Source organism: Lissotriton helveticus, chromosome 7, assembly GCF_964261635.1.
Source record: "Lissotriton helveticus chromosome 7, aLisHel1.1, whole genome shotgun sequence".
In the NCBI taxonomy this organism is placed as follows: Eukaryota; Metazoa; Chordata; class Amphibia; order Caudata; family Salamandridae; genus Lissotriton; species Lissotriton helveticus.
Window position 1 is genome coordinate 34267237 of NC_136068.1, and position 23470 is coordinate 34290706.

General features: G+C 45.2%; 1 protein-coding gene across 3 annotated transcripts in view; it reads right to left on the reverse strand.

Annotated features, from left to right (window-relative positions):
- The window catches only part of MEGF8 (multiple EGF like domains 8), a 298122-nt gene that overhangs the window by 253408 nt on the left and 21244 nt on the right, over nucleotides 1-23470 (reverse strand). For all 3 annotated transcript variants that reach the window (XM_078651316.1, XM_078651317.1, XM_078651315.1), the window contains exons 2-6: nucleotides 19876-20439; nucleotides 6730-6893; nucleotides 4154-4360; nucleotides 3886-4066; nucleotides 3279-3367 (exon numbers count right to left, since the gene is read on the reverse strand). In XM_078651316.1, coding sequence (XP_078507442.1) covers nucleotides 3279-3367; nucleotides 3886-4066; nucleotides 4154-4360; nucleotides 6730-6893; nucleotides 19876-20044 — 810 coding nt within the window. In that variant the 5' untranslated portion in view covers nucleotides 20045-20439. The remainder of the gene's footprint in view (nucleotides 1-3278; nucleotides 3368-3885; nucleotides 4067-4153; nucleotides 4361-6729; nucleotides 6894-19875; nucleotides 20440-23470) is intronic.

Genomic DNA, 23470 nt, shown 5'->3' on the forward strand with positions numbered 1-23470 from the left:
GACAAGGTGTTGCCTTGATAGTCAAGGATGCCTTGCTTGTTGGACAGGGGTAGTGCGGTGTCACAGTCCTGATAATTAAGGAGTCTGGCTATAATCGGGCGAGGAGTGGCGCGAACAGGAGAGCATAGGTCCAATGAGCGGAAGGCTCTCTCCATCACAAAAGTGTCTGTGAGGGTCTTGAGACCAAAAGGTTCGACCAGCAGCTTTTCAACAGAGATCCGGTCGTCCCATGTTGGCCGTCTCCACTATCCCAGCAATGCGTAGATTGTTGCGCTGGGATCTGGCATTCATTCTTCACCAGAGTGATCTTGAGAAGACATTCCGCTTACGCCTAGCGATGTCGGAGGTACCATCTTCCACATCCGAAATACTTTGATTCGTTCCGTCCAAGCGAGTGGTATGGCAGTCAAGGTGCTTAGTGACCATTGAGTGAGTCCAGGCACGTGTCGATGGATTGGAAGCCAGCTCGCAGCTCTGCCATGATGACAGAAGTGATTCAGAAAAGGGGGTGGTGATGAACAGAGTGTCTGAATTAAGCAGACCACTCTTACCCAGTCCAAAGATCAGGGCTTGATCCATCACCGTTATTTAGCTCACTGCCCCATCCCAGCTCAGAACCTGGCTATATGCAAATTAGTCCGTCCCTGGCCCAGTGCATCATGGGAACAGGGCAGACCAAACTACCAAGCCAATTCTTCACCAGAAAGGAGACAAGCTACCGGGGACCGGTTTCTGGCATTTCAGCCTCGTCGGCCCGGCTTGCTTGAATCCTGATGGAGCAGTGAGCAAGGGACTCATGTCTGAGTATACCCTGCCACACCTATAGTGGCCAAAAACGATTCAGAAAAGGGGGTGGTGATGAACAGAGTGTCTGAATTAAGCAGACCACTCTTACCCAGTCCAAAGATCAGGGCTTGATCCAGCCCTGTTCCCATCATGCACTGGGACAGGAACAGACTAATTTGCACATAGCCAAGTTCTGAGCTGGGATGGTGCAGTGAGCTAAAAAACGGTGATGGATCAAGCCCTGATCTTTGGACTGGGTAAGAGTGGTCTGCTTAATTCAGGCACTCTGTTCATCACCACCCCCTTTTCTGAATCATTTTGTCCACCATAAGCGTGGAAGGGTATACTCAGATGTGAGTCCCTTGCTCATTGCACCATCAGGATTCAAGCAAGCCGGGCCGATGACGCCTGAAATGGCAGAAACCGGTCCCCGGAAGCTTGTTTCCTTCCCAGTGTAAGAATTGGCTTGGTAGTTTGGTTTGCCCTGTTCCCATCATGCACTGGGACAGGAACAGACTAATTTGCATATAGCCAAGTTCTGAGCTGGGATGGTGCAGTGAGCTAAAAAACGGTGATGGATCAAGCCCTGATCTTTGGACTGGGTAAGAGTGGTCTGCTTAATTCAGGCACTCTGTTCATCACCACCCCCTTTTCTGAATCATGATGACAGAAGTGGCATCGAAGGTTACTGCGGCAGAGTCTGAGCGGTGAGGATCGTCCGTGTCTGATAAGGAATGTTAATGGCGGGGATCTCGCATCCGATCAAAGGTCAGTCTTTTTTGCTTGGTGTCTCCTCGACCCATGATTGCAGAGAGTAGACCAACAGGTAGTACGATGCGGGCGTACAGTAAGGCCCAAGTTAAGGGCCGTGCAGTAGCTGTACTACAGGCAGATGGAGGAAACGAAGCCGAACACAGGGCGAGAAAGCAAAGACCAACTAATGTAGAGGGCAAAGGCGAGCTGTGCAATGCCCAACATCCTGAGGCACATGCAGCAGAGAAGGCTGAAGTGGGTTAAAGGCTGGAAGGACTGCAGTCAGCAACAAAGCTGTTGGGGTGGGGAGGAAAGCGGCACTGTTCATTATCCCAGCTTCAGAAGCAGGAAGACAAGGCCAAGAAGAGAGCTTCCTACCAAGGGGGCAGTAGTTGCAGGCCCACAGATCCGCAGCATGGACGAATTGCAGCCAATCAGGGATGATCAGGACCCCATGAGAGAGTCCAGTGCCACCGATGTCAGACTTAGGGGGCCCTCTCAACATGCACATGAAGAGATGGGGAGGGGAGCCACCAACAACTCCAGTAGAGGACTGTCACTAGATTCAAGCTAGCATAGCTGATATGGGGTGACACCCCGAAACCGGTCCCAGGATGCTTGCTTCCAGTCCAGGGAGGACCAGGCTTGGCAGTTCGGGCTGGACTGTTCTCATGCGAAACCGGGCCAAGATTGATTTGCATATGGCTGGGACCAAACTGGGGTGGCTTGGTGAGCAGAAGAATAATGATGGGTTCAATCCAGATCTGTGACTGGGAGCGAGTGTTTGAAAACTTTCAACACTCCATCCATCATTTTAATTTGTGTTGTTGCTATGTGCGCCCTAAGTGGCTAAGAGTATGCCCAGACGCGGGTCCCATGCTCGCTGCGCCACTGGATTCAAGGTAGCCTGGATGATGAGGAGTGATACCCTGAAACCAGTCCCAGGATGCTTGATTCCGGTCCAGAGAGGACCTGGCTTGGCAGCTTGGGCTGGATTGTTCCCAGGGAGAGCAGGGTCAAGGCTGATTTGCATATGGCTGGATCCAAACTGGGGTCCCGTGGTGAGCGAAATAACGAAGGATTGAACCCAGATTGGCGAGTGTTTGAAAAGTTTCAACAGTCCATCCATCATTTTATCTTGTGATGTTACTTTTCTTTTTCTGACTGCAGAGTTAAAGGATTTTGTAAAGTGAACTGCCTGGTAATCATGCTGTACAAAGATAATGAGATGGAAGGCTGTAGATGTCAGTTTTGTTTCTAACAAAACAGTTAAGTATATATTGTAAATTAACTGTACAAACATTTCAAAAATATTTCAGTAGTTATAAAAGGATTTTTTTTGCAATTTTGTGTGAAGAAATAAAAGAATTTAAGAGGAGGAAAACAAACCAGAACACTTACTTGGTGATGTGCAAATGATAAATATTTTTTGCTGAAACCCAATTTCTAGAGATTGTTTATACACTATATAGTATTAATCGGTAAAACCGCATGTTAGTGGGAAAGTTCGTTGGCAATTCAAGGAAAAGTTCAGTGGATCTGCACAGCTGTATAGTCCAGCTGCACAGGTCCAGACGGAAAACGAGTAATGGTAGGACAGAGCAGATACACAAAGCCATACAGAGAACTATTGTCTAAACACCAGGTTGAAGGATAAGGGAAGACTAGCAGAATTCAGAGTCCATCTAGGGAAAGAACCTAAATGGGATGGACTCGGAAGAGATTGACCTAAGACTTACTGGAGACCCACTGAGGACTCTGCGTTCCCAGACATTGGAGGTGAAGTTGTAGAGCAGCAGATCACCAAGGGCAGAGTTAAGATCTTGACCTGAGAAAAGAGATGCGTAGCTGACATTAACAAACAGCAAACACTCCACAACCAAAGACATTGAGAATACAGGACAAGGAGATAATATATACCTAGAAACAAAGTGGAAAAGACAATTGTGTGATAATGACCCCATACAACTCTAGATCAAGCAGCTTCACCCAAGAATCCAGGAACAAACGAAGAAGAATCATTTCATTCTCATTTATATTTACTCTTGCCTCTCCTCACAACCAAAACATTCTACATCAATGGGAAAGGAAAAAATAACTTGGTTTCTATAGATTCATCATCCCTTCCATCAGCCCTACGACTAGAAGAACAAGTTTACTAACATCTGCAACCTCACCGAGGGAGTCAAGATCGGGGCAGATAGAATCTATTCCAAAAGTGTAAAGAGATTTTCCCCATGACAAAACTACTCTGTTTGGCAAGGAGTCATAAACCTCTTCTACTTTCCAGCCCAGACAAATCGGTATGGGACCAACTCCCACTCTAGATGTTTAACTTCTACTGACCTCCAAAGATGTACAAAGCGTTGGTCGGTGCCAGAAAGCCACCAGCAGCAGCCGTGCGAGGTGTGAACTTGGCGTCTTGGCTGCTGACATTGTACCACTTTCCTGCCTCCTGGTTGTCGGTCAGAGACAGGTTACAAGCTTCACCCACAAAGCCAGGGTGGCACTGGCACCGGCGGGTATCCTACGGGTAAAGACAGAGGGGAATCAGGCGAAGGTAACACCACCAGACATTCTAAACCACAGTGAAGCATGAGGCAGGAACACACACCTCGCTGCAGGATCCATGCTGCGTGCAGTATGTAGTGCAGTCTGGAACAGCACAGCTCTCTCCACTCCAGCCTGGGAAGCACCGACACAGGCTGGACTCTTCACATGAGCCATGCCCAGAACAGCCCAGGGGGCAGAAGGAGAACACATAGGTGGCATTGAAACCAAGAAGATTGTAGTTGGCATCACTGAATAAATGAAGGAGCATCTGAATGAGGGAGTAAAGAAAAATTAGAGAGGTAGAAATGATAAAGGAAAAAGGTAACTGGAAGAGAAGGGGAAGAAGAGACAATGGCAAAGTAGCAAAAAAAGAACGAGAGAAGGGGAAAATGAGGACATGATGGGAAAGAATAACGGAGAAGGCAAGGGAATTAAACAAATGAGATGAACATCAGGGAATACCTGCAAAACGAGGGACTAACACTAGAAAATGGGTGGGATGAAATGAGAAAAGAAGAAATACTTATGGGGAACAGGGGTAGGGTAGATGGGGTAAGAAATAAGAATAAAATATATCAAGAAATGAGGCAAGATAAGGGAGATATGAGATACAGAGGAAGAGATACAAGGAAGAAAATAGAAAAGTCTGAAAGGAAAATAAAGAATACAAAACACAACAGGATAGTAACATGAGAAATACAAGAATGGCAGAAAGCAAACAAACAAGACAAAAAGGTCAGTTAGAAACAGAGAAGAGAGGGCACCCTAAAAGCAGAGCAACAGGAAGAAATGGGAGAAGATGAAAAACAAGAATGAAAAATAAGCTGTAAAACAAGTAGGTGGGAAAGAGGAAAGTAGAAGAAATAAGAAAAGGAAGGACAGAGACAGTAGACCAAACCAAAGAACAGCTCAGATGTGAGTCTCATGCTCCAAACATTTCTTCTGTAAGAGCAAAGAGAACAGGTACAGCTACTCCACCAACAAACAGCTGTATTTCAGTTTCTATACAACAAAACAACTGAAGTACACTTTCTGTAGCAGCTAAGAGCTTTTGTACAGCTTCTACACCAACTAACAGCTCACGTACACTCTCTAAACCTGCTAAGAGCGTATGTACCACTTCTATGCGAACACAACGCTGAAGTACAGGCTCTGTACCAGGAAAGAGCTCAAATAGAGCTTGTACACCAAGAAAGAGCTCCATTTGATACCAAGAAACAACTCAGATACACCTTCCACATCAGCACCTAGCACAAGTATAGCTTCCATAACAGCAGATACATGCACAAATCACTACCACAGCTCCAGTCCAAAAACAGAGCTGGAGTATAGAACCTCTGCAAGCTAAGAGCTCAGATACAGCTTCTGTATAAGCAGTAAGCACGACTACTGCTTCTACACGAGCAAAGAGCTCAGGTACGTGATCTGCTCAAACGCTCCGTCCATCATCCCCTTTGGTTGCGCTTAGTTCACCCTAAGTTGGCAGGGTTTGCCCAGACGTGGGTCCCTTGCTCACTCTGCCACTGGATTCAAGATAGCCTGGATGATGAGTATTATGAATGCGAAACCGGTCCCAGGATGCTCGGTTCCGGTCCAGGGAAGGCATGGATTGGCAGTTCGGGCTGGACTGTTCCCATAAGGCACAGGGTCAGACTGATTTGCATATGGCCATGTCTGAACTAGCGTGGTGGAGTGAGCTGAAGAATGGAGATGGATTAAACCCAGATCAGTTGACTGGGGGCGAATGTTTGATTTGCTCAAACGCTCCGTTCATCATCCCCTTTGGTATCGCGGTGTGGTTCTAGTCACAAATATTTGAAACAAAAATAGGTGAGGAGGTCATCAGTATTCATATTGACCTCTACACAGGGGACAAGTGACTATGAAATATGAAAGGGAAAACAAAACACATGACCGCAGTTATTCCGAAAAGCAGAAAATACATTTATCTTGGCAATGAGAGGACTGTGCAACTAAAAAAAAAAAAAAAAAAAAAAAAACACCTCCACAAAGAACCTAAATTGGTCTCGTCCCAAGAAACACTACACTATTAATAGACAGAAAGCATGCAACAAACACCTGGGATAAACTTGAAGCTCGTTTCCTGAGATAGCTTGCCCTACTATAAGATGGAGGACCTCCAACATTGATAGGAAGAACTTTAAACACTCTCAACCTTAGAAACAAATTTCTTAGAGGCAGAAGAAATCAAAGGAATTCCAGAAAGATAACTCTAGGATCCTAAGACATACAATTCGGAGGCAGACAGAACACAAAGGTACTGTCATACCTTTCACCTTGAGCAAAGGATTCCTTGAACTTACTCTCTTCCTAGACAATATAGTGCAAAGCGGTCTGTCGCCTGCAACAACTTGGCCTACGATCCTCAATTGTTTTGATGAATGGTTAACCACCACGCTTCCCAGGAGTCCTCCTCTACACAACGCTACACAGCAGCCCTTCTATCTTCTTTCAGGAGTTCCCCAACTGATTTGACACTGGCTGTACTGTACCTCCGTCTTCCACCCTGCACCAATTACAGTTCTCCCTTTTTAGTGTTTTATCATCAACCGGTCTGCGTTTTTGGTCAGCCAGACAGTGTCCATCTCCTAGAGTTCCGAAGCGCTGCCCACATACCTTGCCGGAGGTGGCCTCTATGACGGGAGGCACGGTGCTACCACTCAGGCTGGCGAGCAGGGGGCTACTGTAGGAGTCTCCGTCGTAGATGAAGAGGTAATCATAGGTGCACTCCGTGTCCATGAACAGGAAGGTCAGGATCACACGGTAACTGCTGCTGGGAGCTGGAAGTACAACAAAGACGTTAAAACACACACCGTGAAGAGGCTTAGTGATGGAAACAGGGTGAAGGGGTAACATGAATCACAACAAGGGAGGATGGCCTCTATTCAATTACCATCACTACTCCGACTACAATACAAGACATCTTCAGTAGGTGCAGCTCCTGCTCTCTGGATTTGGCATCCGCACTGGGCTGGCACGAGACGAAGACCCCTGTTTTACCAGAGCGCCTCCTATCTGCACAACTCATAAATACCCTGGCCTATGCAACTTGAAACACTCTTGCCTCCGAGACCACAATGTTCTCTCTCCGCTCCACACTGCTAAATTAGCCACAGCAAGTTCTCTGAAGGCCAGACCCTCCTTTTTAGCATCCTGGCACCTACTTTCTAGCAGCCAAACACCCCATACCACCCCTACACACCCTGCTCCTATCACCCAAGCACTCGGTGGCCCAGCACTCTTTGCTCAGCGCCACATCACCTGACCTTCCATTTCAGGTGCAGAGGACTAGGTGGGGCATTTATGTCTATGTGAATTGGTCTGCATACATTGTGTCAGTGTGCACTTTGTGGGGGTTGAGTGGATGACTTTTCAAATGCTTTCATTATCAGATATCTTAGAACATCTCACAGGTGTCAACTGGTGCGGAGTGAAATCGCTGTGCTAGCTTAGACTGGTGCTGGATGACGTGCACTGCTTGGCTGTGATGGCTTCGGCTGGCGCTGGTTGACGTGCACTGCTTGGCTGTGTGGCTTCGACTGGTGTCGGGTGACGTTCACTGCTTGGCTGTGCTGGCTTCCACTGGCGTTGGGTGGCGTACGTTCACTGCTTGGTTGTGCTGGCTTTGACTGGTGTTGGGTGACGTGCACTGCTTGGCCGTCCTGGCTTCCACTGGCGTTGGGTGACGTACGTGCACTGCTTGGTTGTGCTGGCTTCGACTGGTGTCAGGTGACGTGCACTGCTTGGCTGTGCTGGCTTCGACTGGTGTCGGGTAACGTGCACTGCTTGGCTGTGCTGGCTTCGACTGGTGTCGTGTAACGTGCACTGCTTGGCTGTGCTGGCTTCGACTGGTGTCGGGTAACGTGCACTGCTTGGCTGTGCTGGCTTCGACTGGTGTCGGGTAACGTGCACTGCTTGGCTGTGCTGGCGAGTGTTTAGAGGCAGAGCTCGGATTCAGAAGTGGTAGTAGTGGATGCCCGCTGGGCTATCGTTCGGTGCATTAGGGGCTGTGGTGGGTCTGTGGGTCGGTCAACTGCTTTCTGATTGATTTAAGCACATAAGTTGTGCGACAACCACAGACCAGTTCCTTGGACATGGTGAATCATATCAGGAGTGTGGTCAACCACAGACGCCTCATATTAGTATTAGAGACTAGCATGTTTGAAGGTCTGTCTGCCATAGCAAACTGCTTTCAGTGCAAGGAGAGCTGCTTTCTTGCTCTTTAGAAACAATACTGTAAAGTGCACTCACTTGCAGGTATTAGATTTGGAGTGAATTTTGTGTAAGGAAAAGTGGCGGATTTTGTTTTATTTGCTTACGAGTGTCAGAGTGTAGTGTGTGTCAGATGCAGTGGAATGCCAAGTGAGAGAGAGTATATGATTTTGCTAGGAGTGCCCTTGTGTGAGTGTGTGACAGCTGGCTGAGAATGTAGCTCGGATACCACCTGTAGATATGCTCTACCTACGGGCCTCTCGCCTAAATGAAGGGGTCATATTACACACTACAGACATGTTGTGGATCATGCTTAGGAAGAGCTTTGCACAATCTTAAACACTTTCCTTTCTATGATTTAAGATCTACGCTCTCTGTGCCCCGTCTCTTCTGCGACTGCGCACTTCGGTCTCTGCAGTCTAGAACATCCTCTCCTTTGCACCACACGCGACCTTCCTACCTGCATCCTCAGCTCCGCACACTCCTCTCAGCCAGGGAAATTTACCATCAGTGACTTTACACTATCCTCTATAAACTTGATGATATCTTATTGTTCTGTTATTAATATTTAAAAAGCACACATCTGTTCAGTGCTCCATGGAGTTAAAGAAGGGAATAATCTACACCTAAACGGAGGAAGAACATTTTTATGGCAAAACATGTTTTTCCTTTTTATTTCTAAATGAAAGGAAGAATGTAAATGCAGCTCAAAGGGAGTTTGCTCCAGCCACTGAGAAGGGTCTATGCCCATAGGTGACTGTTTTCTTCCTGGGAATTTCCAGCAGAAATGGGAGGAAAGAGTGCAAACTGTGCTGGGGCCTATGAGCATTTAAATGTGCATCAAGGAATAGGGCAAAGATGTATCAATAATGCTTTCCATGAGGGTCGGAGCTTTAATCTGTACTCTTTTCTTTATCTGTAGCACATGACGAGACCCAAGAATGGGGGTAATGTGCTCCCTACATTTGACTTCGGTCAGTAATTGGGCCGCTGTGATTTGTACTCGCTCAAGCTTTCTAAAATGTTTCTCTGGAAGTCCACGATAAACTGTTTCTGTAGTCCTGCCTAGTTTGAATAAAGGCTGGTACTACTGAAAGGTGGTAACATAATGAACTGTACCAATACATTTTAAGCACTACTCTTATCCGCCACAAAACAAGTGACTTATCTTTGAGGTCTGGATTTCCAAGCAGACATCAGAACTGAAAAGTGTCTGTTTCGTGCCCACAATTGTGGCCAAATAACAGGTTATATTTTTCTGTTGCATTTTTTGTAATTACCTGTTCTGCTGTAGATGGGTTTATTGTGAAAAATGTGAGGACAGCCAATCAAAGTGATAAAGGCATCATTTACCTCTTCGTGAAGGACATCAGATTTGGAGACGGTTAAATGTTGAGACGTTCATCTGAATAAAAGTTGGGTATCACTGCACATTTAAAATGTTACGCCGTTTACATATGGGTCACTCGGACACCGGGGAATGCAGGAGGCAGTGTGGGAACTGGGGGCCTTTATGCATATCCTGTGGCATTGTACGAGAGTGCAGGAGTACTGGGGTAGGGTCGACAGCACGTTGCGCACAGTCCTAGGCACGGAAATGCAGTTGGAAGCCCGCAGGTGTATTCTGAATATATGGGAACCAACCGATCTTAATTCGTACAAGAAGCAATGGGAAACACTGGCATTCATGATTGCAAAGCGCAATATTGTGCAACTGTGGGGAGCTCGCCAGCCGCTTGGGGTGGAAAAGTGGAGGGAGGATTTGGACTGGTGTATGTTCAGGGAAAGGGCAGTGTATTCCACCAGGGGCTGTCCGGGAAAGTGGTGTAAGATCTGGGGGTCCTGGAATCACTATAGAGGGGATATCTGTACCCCCTGACAGGTCCAGAGGATATTGAAGAGCAGGCGTCCCCTTGATCCATTCACTGTTATATCCGTAAAAAATTTTGATGGTATGTAATGAAAAAAAATAATAATAATGTTACGCCGTTGGGGTGCAGAAGAGATAATAAAGACACCATGTCAATGGTGAAAAGTTAGCGCGAGACCCCATAACCCTGTGGAGCTCCAAAGCAGACCAGACTGAGGTTTGACTTCAACTCTGGATGAACTCCTCCCCGAAAGCGGCCAACAAGCGTGAGTGGATCCCCCTTCGAACAGGCCCATCCATGCCTGGACCTTTGAGTCTCCAGAGCGTTATTGAGCGACTGTTGCCATCAAAGGCTATAGATGCTGGAGGGCCACCGTGCCACCCTTGCTCTGGGTGCCAACCTCCGCAGGTCACCCAGAAATAATGTTACCGCCTGTTCTGTTTTCAGGTCTGAAGCTTGCTTGGCGGTGATGCAGTACATTTCTAGTCTCAATTCATGTGTACCGTTGGATATGTACTATATTTTCTAGTATTTATCCAAAATATGGAAGCTGTGGCATTGGGGGAAAAACTGTTTGGTCTTTTGCTGATAGAAAACCTCTCAGAAAAAATACCTATGTTCCATTCCAATAGGTCAGGTGCCTTGGGTCACAAACTGGTGACACAGATTGATTAGAGGGTCAATAAGAAGAACGCCTAGTTGTTTTATTTGTTGTGCTCGGGGAGCGCCCGAATGTCTGTTCCGGACACAATCCCCAGCACTTCCTGAGATGAGGCTTCAATATTACGGACAAGTCGGTATGACTTTTCTTGGCACTGCATGTGACTGGTTGTATTAGAGAGGTTTGGTTTGATTTTTTATCTCAAATCACATTTTGTCAATCGTACTCACAAAGAACTAATAAAGTTTACTTGTTGAGGCTTGTGGAAGTTCAAACTCATTTTCTTGTGTTAATGGAGTGGAGTCGGTGTTGGAAACGCAGAGTAATGCTTGTATTTTGCTAATAAGATTTGATTTCATACAGAGCTACAGCTGCAGTATAACGCTGTCTGTTTTTCATACTCTATAGTTCAGCACCAATTTTATTTTAGCTCTTCCATATTTTGAGTTTCCAAATGAGTAATTTCAGGCTAAAACAAGTATTATTTTTGGTAAATGTTTTACTACATGATTATGTAATGAGAAACGTTTTATCCAAAAAGGTGGTTAGGTTTTCAAAGTATCTTAAGCCTCGTTTGAATTTTTAGGATTGAAGGTAAAGATGGGTGCAATATGTAAACTCGCTTCCAGAATGGAGAAGACTACAGTTTCTATCTGCAATTTTGAATTTCTTTATAATTTCTTGGTATTTTAATAGTAAATGGTACGCCTAGAAAGTGAGACCAGGATAGCAGAATGCAGCGATCAGCCTCACACGGATGGTCGGGGAGAAGTAAATGGCATAGAAAGATGTCCCGGCTGATGGGACTGTTTACTACTGTTGAATTGTATTTTAAAGTTCCTTCAGAAACTTCAAGCTGCTGTGTCTGGGCTTCCTAGACAGGAGCTGAAAACAGCCAAGACTATTATGCTGTTGGTATTTGGTGCAAAATTCCCAGTCTTCTATAGTGGGAGCTGAGACAAGAGGGGAGGCTGCGGTATTGATGAATAAAAATACATTCACCGTCAAATGTCACATTTTGCATTCAATCAATCAAAACACCTATAAAGCACACTACATACCTGTGAGGGTCTCAAGGTGCTGGGGGGGTGAAGGGGGCGGGGTGAAGGAGGGGGGGGTGGTGCTGCTACTGATCCAAGAGCCAGGTCTTGAGGAGTCTTCTGAAGGCCACATGACAAAGAAACACCTAGTAATGTTCTTTAAAAAGATTTCATCTTGAGGTGAAGATTATTTTTCATATATCAGAGCTACTCCCTCCCTGGTTTCAAAAGGTGATAGTTGGAAGGCAGGACTGCATGCATCATGAAGTGTGAGTTATCCTGTAGCCCTGCCTCTCCCTCGCAACAGACACCAAGATAAAGTGATCACCACAGTTCTTGGCTCAGAGACAGATGTTTCGCTGTCATGTTGCAACAGAACAAACCTTCACATATTTAGTTGTTGGTAGGGGAGATGTATTTTGAGCGCAGATGGATGAGATTTATCCATTTACATTTCTAACCAGCTAGTCCTATTTTGTTTACGTTTTAGTATGCATAATCGGAACCTTTAAGAATCCGCAGAGGTATTATGAATAATATACATCTCACTGAGTGGAAGAGAAATAAAACAGAGATTAAAGCTCAGACATTGGTGGCAGGTGTAGAAAAAATAACATGATTTCTTACACCGATTGCAGAATTACAAAACAGGAGATAAGGAGAAACAAAACTGTTTATAAATAAGGAATCATGGCATCGCTTGAGGGAGCTATGGCGAGGAGAAATAGAGAAACTGGATACGGAAGACGGCAAGAATGGGAAGGAAGCCCCGGGGGCTGGAGAGGTTTAGCAATGGAAGAGAGGCGGCTGATGCTGAAAATGGAGGACAGAAAATGAGCAAAGAGCACGGACAGGACAGAAGCATGGACAGACATAACTGTCTTTATTCGATTTAAATAAATCATAAAAGCACGCAATACAAAAATTCATCATAGACAATTTAAAACCAGGAATCTTCACAATAAATATTAAAATATTCACACCCCAATATATTCAGTGCACATAACTGAATACATCATCTTTGGGCACAGAAAAAGTTTCCTGCATATCAAGTGGACTTTTCGGACCAGAAGGAAGCCGGGGCATTGGTTCTGGGAACTAAGCAGCAAACAAAGGTGTTAACAGAGTATGTTCAAGTCCCATTCTTGAGGGGCCTGGGATCATGCAGGGCTCGCCGTGGACTCCGCCACCACGTGCTCCGGTCATGCAGTGAGTCCGGTACAGCGAGTGGAGGCGATTGCGACCAGGCAGTTCGACAGTCTTCACAAACACATGCCAATAACCAGAACGCACTGAACGTCGTCTGGGATATTGCGTCAAAGTTGAATTTAACCCGAGAGGGTTTGAGGATCTATGGCTCATATTTTCATGCCGACCGTCCTGAACCCTAGATCTGCGTGAATGCACCTAAATATCACACTACTATCCTGTTCCTGACTGACTGAGTTTATTTCTATTTTAACAATTTGTAAAGCGCGTGGCTGTCCAAATAGGGCCTCCAAATGCTAGCATTGAAGACACTCTGCACTAAAACAGAGCGGGCGGTTAAAATAACCAGGTCTATGAGTTGTTTACGAAAAATCTCTACTGAAGGGCTGAAGCACAGATGCAGAGTAAGAGTGTTCCACAAGTTAGGGGCAAAATTCTAAAGGATCGGGCTCAATCTAACACAATGAAACCCAGGTACCCAAGCGACTCTTTCGAAGGCTTAGATGGACAACGTGGGCTGACCACTGACACGCCCAAGTTTATGGGGTCCAGTTTGTCTCAAAGCTCTGCATGTGAAGCAAAGGGCTTCAAATGTTGAAGCATTTCTCAATGGGTAACAATCAAGGACACGAGAGTACTTTGAGATAGGGCCTAAGAGGCAAGTGGAAGAATTCTTTATAGTTTGGAGTCTTAAGAAATAGCTATGCCACTTCAAGGTAGAGCACGTTGCCATTGTGTAGGTGAGAAATTATAAGCGACTGAACAATGTTCCTTTGAGTGAAAATGAGGAGAGACCAGAGGATTTTCCTCAAACATATAAGCAGAACAAAACAGCAAGCAGCCACCTTGTTAATCTGATGTCCGAGCTTAACTTTATTATAAACAACACAAAATGATGATGGGTGGAATGTTGAAAATTGTCAAACATTCACCCCCAGTCACAGGGTTTTCTCCATCATTCTTTTGCTCGCCCTGCCATTCCAGTTTGGAACCAGCCATATACAAATCAGCCTGGACTCTTTTGCCCATTAGAATAGTCCAGCCCGAACTGCCAGGCCAGGTCCTCCCTGGACCGGAAAACAAGCATTCTTGGACCAGTTACGGGGCATCACCCCTCATCGGCTAGGCTAGCTCGAAAACGGTGGCGTAGCGAACACGAGACCCACGTCCTGGCATACCCTTCTCACTTAGGGTGAAAATGCAACACTGCTTGGCAGTCCGGGCTGGCCTATTCCCATGAGAAACAGGGTCAAGACTGATTTGCATATGGCTGGGTCTGTACTGGGGTGGCGAAGTGAGCTAAAGAACGATGATGGAGTCAACCCAGATCTGTGACTGGGGGCGAGTGTCTAAAGAGTTTCAGAGCTCCGTCAATTGCCTCCTTGTGTTTGCTTTATTCGCCCTAAGTTGGCAGGGTATGCCCAGACGTGGGTCCTTTGCTCACTTTGCCAACGGAATCAAGCTAGCCTGGCTGATGATGGTTATTAGCCAGAAACCAGTCCCAGGATGCTTGTTTCCGGTCCAGGGATGACCTGGCTTGGCAGTTCGGGCTGAACTGTTGCCATGAGGAACAGGGTCAAGACTGATTTGCATATGGCTTGATGAACTGGGGTGGCGAAGTGAGCTAAAGAACAATGATGCGTTCTACCCAGATCTGTGACAAAGGGGGCGAGTGCCTGAAAAATGTCAGTGCTCTGTCCATCATCTCCTTGTTTTAACTTTATTTTATAGCCATATACCATTATTTTTGGAAACCTGTTTGGGGCCTGGCAGAGCACCATGTACCTGTTCCCACCAGAGGGTATCGCAGAGTTTGAGGTGGTTCGCCACTCTTAAGATCTGTTTTGATATCATTAAGTTTAAGGCGCTTGGTGCCCATCCACTGAGCAACGGCCACCAGACAAGATCTGAGTTGTGGTGGATTGCTGCCCAAATATGGGGATAGAAGATGATAACCGGAGTATAGTCAGCCTATGAGATTATAGGGAGAACAAACGTTGCAACACAGTTCGCAAGGGGGCGGATATATATATATTTTAAAGAGCAGGGGCTCAATGAAGCCCCTTGAGAAACATCAAAAGCTGTGGGCTTTATAGTAGAAGCAATAGGTGTCCGGGCTACCTGAAAAGAAAGTCTATCCACAAAAAGGAAGTGAGCCATTGAAGGAACTTACCTATGATACCACATTCACCAAGTCTCTTGTGGAGCACTGGGTGGGAAACAGTGTCGAAGGTGGCACCAAATCGAGAAAAATTTGTGCCGGAGCCCCTCTACTATACAGGGTTAACATACTTTTTTTCATAAATAAACTTCATTACTTTTGTTAGTGTCAGTACACTTGTGTGTTCAGGGGTATACTTGTTCTCATAGCACCACCCACTTCAGTTCACTGCTCGATGGCACCAACGTCAGTACAGGCCGCTCCTTACGCGCACTGTCAGCACATGAATGCTCATATGTTTTTTTTGCACTTTTGTTTCATAAGAAGACACCCATCACCTTTCCACTCTCACATATTCTTACTCTCCAATGACATCCACTTAAGCTCAACTACTGCACACTTGAAAATAGATATTCTCAAACCAGGGCTGAAGGTGACCCACAGAAAAGATGATGAACTGAATCCTGAATGAAAGGCTGAGTCTGTTCTAGTCACAATGTCACTGGTAGATGTCCTGCAGGCTTCATTCTATAAACTGATCTGCAAGTGATGGAAAGCACCCAAGAATGGTGCTGATAAAGATTATTGTTCCAACAGCAAAAGAAAAATGTGTCTTCCCGGACAATAGGACCTACCATAAATCCCAGAGCATCAGCACACAGGAGCATCTGTATACCGTTGCAGTGATCTAGCAGTGTCAGCAAAGTTTGGAGTTTGGATTCATTCTGGAAGATTATAGTTCCTGGGAGTAAGCGGTCCGTAGCGCAGGTTGAAGGTTCCTTGAGAAGAAACGTTTGGGAGGACTACTTCACTAAACTTTATCGAAAGTGGCCTAACAATTGGGATGAGTTCCCGCTACCCAACCAAGTATCAGGAGATATACAGTTCTCCCTTATGAAGACAAATGCATTAAAACAAGGTAAAACACCTCGGTTGAATACGATTCCGGACAAATTACTGCCCTGTGATTTAACAATCAAAATGTAAACTTTCTTTGCAAATCCATTACTGTGGGTGCTCCAATTCCAAATACTTGGGATGGGGCAGAGATAATCTTCATGTAATTACACATCAATAAGTCTTATAGACATCTTACAGAAGATCTATGCGAGACAAAAACATTTAGAGTAGGATGATGATACGAAAACCATGACATCCTACCAGGCAGGGTCCAGAGTGAAAATCAGCACCATAGATCAAGTCTTAAGAGTCATCATAATTATTTGGAAATACACTCAGCTGAGGAATAAACACCTATATATAGCTTTTGTTTACCTCAGGGTTGCCCTCAACTTAGCTCCAAGGGGGCTTCTATGGGCCTCGCCGAAAAGGTGGGGGGTATAATTCACAAAGACAACTACGCTCAAGTTCGTAGAGGTTGTGAGGGGCAACTTAGTGACCGTATCTAAGTATAAGATGGGTGAAGCAGGGGTATGTTTTGGCCCCTATTCTTTTCTCACGATTTGTGAACGACGTCATAGGGACCCTACTCAACAGACACTCCTAAGTTAGACAGGGTCTGCATGCCAGCTCTTCTCTTCACAGACCACACCTTGTTAATCTCCCAATCTCCTATGGGTCTGCAAAAATTATTGAAGAACTTTCATGATTTCTGTTCATCCAAGGGGCTGGAGTAATACATGGAAAACAAAACACATGGTAGTCAGATTCCACGAATCCTTCAAAGGTGATATAAAACTGGATAAGGAGAAACTCAAACATGTCTCTAGATTTAAATACCTGGGAATCATGCTGGATAGTAAGGCCTCATGGACCCCCCATATTCCAAAGCGGAAGCCGTGCTCCAATACTGAGAAGCTGCTATTCATGAAAGACACGAAGCATCATTCACAAGATCTGCACTCCCGGCTACAGAAGTGTATAAATTAAAGACACAACCTGCAGTACTTTATGGTGCTGAAATTTGGGACAATGCAGACTGCGAGATTCTGACCCTGAGCGAGAACAGGTTTGTTTGTTCCATGCTGAATCTCCCGAGGAACACCCCCCGATCCCAATGTTTTTGGATCTAGCCTAGATCTAATCTAGGGGAGAGGAGGTGGCCTAATGGCTAGGGTGCTCGACCTCGGACCTGGACGAACTGAGTTAGAGTCTCGGTAATGACGCTAAACATCCTGTGATTCTGGTCAAATCACGTAATCTCCCCGTGCGTAACAAAAATGAATGTGTGTCCTCATGTAACGTAACTGGTGCTATGTAAAGTGCTCTGATACCAGATTTGGGTCCAGTTCGCACCAAATAAAACTCTGCAAAAAAAATAGCCCTTTACAGGGTGGGTTATATTGCTAGGTGAGGCTTTGGTCTACTGAGGTACTTACGCCTTATAGGAATGATAGGAATGCCGTGAAGGAACGGTTAATCTTAGCTGAGAATACAATTTTCTATCATCTATAACAATGGTCCTCAAGGTTGGGACTCAAAAGGTTCTGGACTAGTCCTGAAGATTTAACTAAGTCCTCCAAGAAGCAACTGAATCATTTATTGAGAGTATGCCAGAACTAAGCAATTTTGTAATCATACAATGGGGAGACTAACAGAAGAGTTCTCTACTGTTAAGGTTACTCCATGTTATGTTAAGGTTACTCCATGTTACGAGATATTTTTTTAACATACCACAGCGACAGAAGGCTATAAGTTTCAACCTGAAGTTCCATTATGGTATACTAGTAATAAGCTCTTTTATCTCCAATGGTTTTTAGGAAGCCAAAAAGACCCTACTGATATATGCCTAATGTGTTCCCTCTCTTGTAAGGAAAACATTAGTCACGTGCTCCTCTTTTGTAAGGCCTACGCAATCCCAAAAGCAAAGTGGATCTGACCACTATGTATCAGGCTCGGCTTTAGACATCAGAAGACCCTCATGGGTGAGTAGCACGCTTTATAAACCCCCCGATTGATTGATGATGAAGCTTTAAGGGCCTTGTAGAGCGACACATCGATCAATATGGTGTCCTCTCGGAGCAGTTACTTGTTCGCGGTGGCGGATATGGAGGCAAACCAAAAGACCTAAAGTTTTAGTCCGGACTGCACTGGTTACATAGGTTTTCAGCAAGTTTTTACCAGTTTGAAACTACAAAGTATTTTTAACTTTTGTATAGTTTTTATATACTTTCTCGCTAACAAGACTGATAGAGGTATGCATTTGCACTTTACAGGTCTAATATTACTATATCATTATAAAGCCCCACTATAAATATTTGAAAACCTCTCTCTCTACAGGGCCACAAGCACCTCAATACGATTGTAACTGACCTATAATTATGTATCAGTTCCCATCAAAAACCACCTGAGAGCATCAGCTTCTCCACTTATCCAAAGGTTTTAGAAACTGTGGAGTTGTAGGTCATATGACCCTCTGCAGGATTTGGCAGACTGGTGTTCTATCTTTATTGACAGTATTTTTTATATGAAGATTTAAATTATTGTGTTATTGTATTGTTTTTATGCATAACTTTATGGATGAATTTCAGAATAAACATATTTTGACTGAGTTGGACACATAGAAAACATGTGTCTAGCGCCAAATAAAGCAGCGTAGAGATTGTGAATAACCAAAAGGGGCCTGCCAGAAAGAACAGCAGGAAACTGGACCCTCCTACTGCTCGTGAACTAAGGAGTGATAGTAAATGCAGCAAACTAGTCGTCACATCCATGGCCCAGATCTTATTAGACTTTCATGTTTCCATTCAATATATGTGCCCCTCACATTCCAGAGCGGCCTTGCAGTTTGGGGTGATGGCATAGGAGGGACTCCGTGGTCACCTCAACATTACTAAACCAGCTAGGGATGAGGGTATTGTGTGGTCCTACAAGACGTATCCTTTAGGCAATGCACTAATCACACGAGCAAAAGGCAGATGACCGGGGAGACTGATGTCCCAGGAGATCTGGGCTAGGATCCGCAAGTCTAAAAAATTATCCTGAACAATACTTCGATGAGGAATGTTTAATATACGACACAAATAGAAATCTGTCCACGATACTTTATCCAACCTGCACCCTGTAACTACCATGCCCAAAGGCACCAGCAACTTTCCAGTGTTAGCGCTTGGGGCGTGGCGAAGAGGTCGAACGCCACCAGGTCTGGAGCTGGGTTGGAGACAATGAGGCAGCTGAAGTCACACTCGCCTCACGTTTTGGTGCCATTTGTGATTGTTTGTTTTTACCTTTACACATGAATGTGAGAATAACTCACAACTAATAGACAATACATAGCTGTCTGCACAGGAGCCCCCTAGGACAATGTGCACCAAAATGGCACTCATTGAGCAGCTTAACAGAGTCCAACTCCAGTTTTCAACACTGGAGCCATCCCGTATTTTCAGGACAGCCACATGCTACATACATCTACATAGAAGAAACGAAATGGGAATTATTAGTATAGTCAGTGGTTGGTTGGAAAATGGGCGGTTTCCAACGCTGTTTAACAGAGTTTAATGATATGCACAAAATTACTAACCACAATATATAGGCGAGTTCAGTAAATGAAAAGGTTTTGAAAACAGAATTGTAACAAATGTTTGTATTTTCGAAAAAGATCCCAATACAGTTTTACTGGAGGAAAAACACTCTTTACTTTCTACTGACCTTTGATTAGCCACTCGCAGTTTCCATTCACAGAATAGTTTCCGGGTCCATCAGTGACGTATCCAGAGGGGTTACGCAGCACATGACGCTGCCCCTTACAGTCTCCGGCCACTGCCTGGTGCAGCCCAGACAAGGCCAAGCCCAGGAGAAGGCTCAGCCAGAGCAGCATTCTGTCTTCACAAGATGCTTCCCCCAAAGACAACAGCACCAATGGCGCCCTTCTAAGAGGCACAGACCAAGGCGGCCTCCTGCAGCTGGGGCCCTCACTGCCTTCCTTGCGTCACCCTGGTGGCAATAAGGGCACCCTTGCATCTCATAGAGCTGGCCGCGTGGACTTCATACTTGGGGTGTAGCCTGCTTTGTCCAGAGTCCCATTTTTCTTTTGAGGTTTCCAGGTCGCTAACATGGTCACATGACTGCTTGCTTGACCACCGCATAGTCCCTTCCATGCCTCAGCTTTGGGCAGTTGGAAGTCCTCCTCGCACCAATGGAAGGTCCAAATCACACCCTTCACTCTCTGAAGAAACGTCCATCTTGTTTTTACAGAGTATAGACCTCATCATCCTGCAAGAAAAGAAGATACGTAGAAAGATCATCAAATCTGGAGTCACAAAGACAGCAATCCCCCTCCCCCAGCCAGTGCACAGAGGAAGACCCCACCCCAGACACATCATTTATTGAATAGAAGCCAAATATGGTGCAGAAGTCAAATATGGTGCTTCTTAAACAGCTTTCAGACAGGCCCTGCTTTAAGAGTCCAGGAAGGACACAGCAAGGCATCTGTAGGATTGAGCAATCCCTTCCTGTTACCCAAGTAACCGAGTGCATCCAAACACAAGCCAGGGAGGCAGTCTCCAAACTCAAGCCAGGGAGGCAGTATTCTCACACATGCCAATGCACAGGGATCCAGAGCCCACCGGCCAAGACTTGCCACAAAATCACCCCCGCATGTCCAAGTGTAGTGACGCAGCTCTGTAGAAGTAACTCATTAACAATCCAGAGCATGCAACGCAACAACCCCACACGCTTCACAGCAACAAACATGGGGTGTTTCTTCGATTTATACTTTACAAACATCACCAAGGAAGCATGTCGGAGCACTTCATGAGCACAAAGAAATATGAAGCAAAAAAGGCAAACACATCAGGAACAGAGACAGACCTTTCAAGAGGAATACATTTCAGGAAGAAGTTATTGCAAGAGGGAAAAATTAAACATGTTCAACAAAACTTATAGTTGGGACAATTGTTAAAAGCAACTTTTAAATAAAGGGGTATGAGAAGTTAAATGGGCTGAGAGATATTACAGGGGATAAACTAGTGTATGCTTTCAGAGAAGGGTAAAAGATAGTAGCTGGGAGGATAGGACAAGGTATGGTATGGGTGGGTAGCTCCTAGGCCTTTCCCGTTAGTCAGGGTGTCTACTGCCGTTATGGCATGCGATTAGCAACAGGCAGCAGTTGACTTAAACACTCATGTATACAGCACTTTTTGGACTACACCCATGGCTCCTATGTATGTATGTATGCCTGCCTGTGTGGTAGATGTCTAGTGCAAAGCGAACCAAACATAGTACAGCGTTCTGAAGATCAAAAGCAACGATACAGTCTAGAGTGTATAGTGGAGAAGCGTGGGTCCCAGAGTGACTTTGCCTCCCATTGAGTGTGTACTGTACTGTGTAGAACAAGAGGACCAAATACAGGGAGATCTGTGTTCACGCAGGCCAATGTCCATAGGTCCGCAAAAGATGGTGCTTTTTTCCCGCCAGCTACCCACATTCATCTTTGCCACAACAACAGATATATTATTTGCCCTCTCACTGAGGCGAAACATGTCTGGTAGGGAAAATACACTATTTCCTTCCTTTCCTTGTGTTACGCTGGCCATCACATCTCTGGCCACCAGGGTAGAATCTGTATACACCCGCATGGTCGGGTACTCGTAAGGCCACTCATCGCCGCGCTGAGACCGATTCAGACGTCCTCATCGAATCTCCAAGTGATCGCTACGGCGGCACATACCCCTCTTCTATCCACCGGCAGGTGAAGAAGTTTCGCATTTAATGCACAAGATTTTGCTGGCTAAGATTACAGCGCAATGGTTGTATATTCACAGCCATCTTGCTTTGGGGAATTCAAATGTGGTGAGAGTGGTGATTTGAAAAGTTATATAAGCTTCTGTTAGGAAAGTTAAGACCATAGTCTAGTGGGGAGAAGAAAAATAAGAACCACGAGCAGACTGCTGCAGTAATCCAATTTACAAAGTACTACGCAATTAAGTAGATCTTTAGCTATGTGAAATGAGAGTAAATGACTTGTTTGGCATATGTTTGGCGATTTATAGCAGGATGCTGCAGCACTAATAATTCTATTTACATTAAGGGGATGGAAAGCCCTCAGATTTCTCACTGAGGATAAATGTAGGATGTCAGGTGAGAAGAGGATTGGGCAAAGTGGAGAGATCAGTGCAGATGAAGAGGGCCTCAGTTCTGCAAAAGCCTAACATATGAGGCCGTAAAGCCATCCAGTGAGGCAGAAAGAGATATCCAATTACAGGAGGGGACGTTGGAAAGAAGAAGATTTCAAAAAGGATTACTGTTGAAGCCAAAACAGTAGGTTATGTCATCAAGAGAGATGTGGTGTGGAACGAACTAAACTTTGGAGGACACCAACTGGCAAAGAGGTGGAGGGGAAAGCTTAAGATCCGACAAAGAAGACAAAAAGTGAGACAAGGACAGTCACTAAAGGGCAGAACCAGTGATGCCACATTTGTGGATAAAGTAAAGTAGGGTGAGATACATTATCAAATGGTGCAGACAGCTCGTGGAGTACGAGGCCGATGGTGTGAGTCGCGAGGTTGGCTACATGAGCGAGTACAGTGTCTGTTGGATTAATGACGAGTGGAAACATGAATGCAGGGCTTATGAAGTAACTATGGGTGAAATCTAGGATTGCATAATGCAGTCCTTAGCCGAGTGCGAAGAATGAGTGTTAAATGTGTGTTGTATGGAGATAAAGTGACTTACTGTACGTGCAAGAGGTTGAGGATGACACCAAAGCAAGAGGATTTTGCATCATGTAAGGCTACAGATAAGATCCCCATGGCTTATTTCGAAATGTCATGATTTTCTAAAGTCTTGTGTTTACAAATTTAGCAAAGCTGTTTTTTCATCTGGGTAGTCAATGAGTAAATACCAAGTGTGATTCAAGGTTGTGGGATTGTAGTAGAAGGTGGAAATGTGAATGGGGGGGGGGGGATGTTGGGTTGGATCACGTAGGTCAACAGAATGTTGCACGATATTATTGAATTGGCTTAAGGATGCAGTGGGGTGTGCCACAAGGGTGTGTGCTCATTATGGACATGGTGTATTTATTAATTATTTATTTATTGTATTTCTAGAGCGCACCGTCACCTGGCAGGCATCTTGGCGCTAGCAGTTCAGACTCACATCACAAGAGCCACCTAAGTCTTCGGAAACAACCATGTTATTAGTCTCCTTCTAAAAGGGAGAAGGTCACTCACTTGTAGTGGTGGGAAGATCTTTCGCAAAGATCTAATAATGGCCAAACAGCAACCCACTGTTCTTGTCACATGCG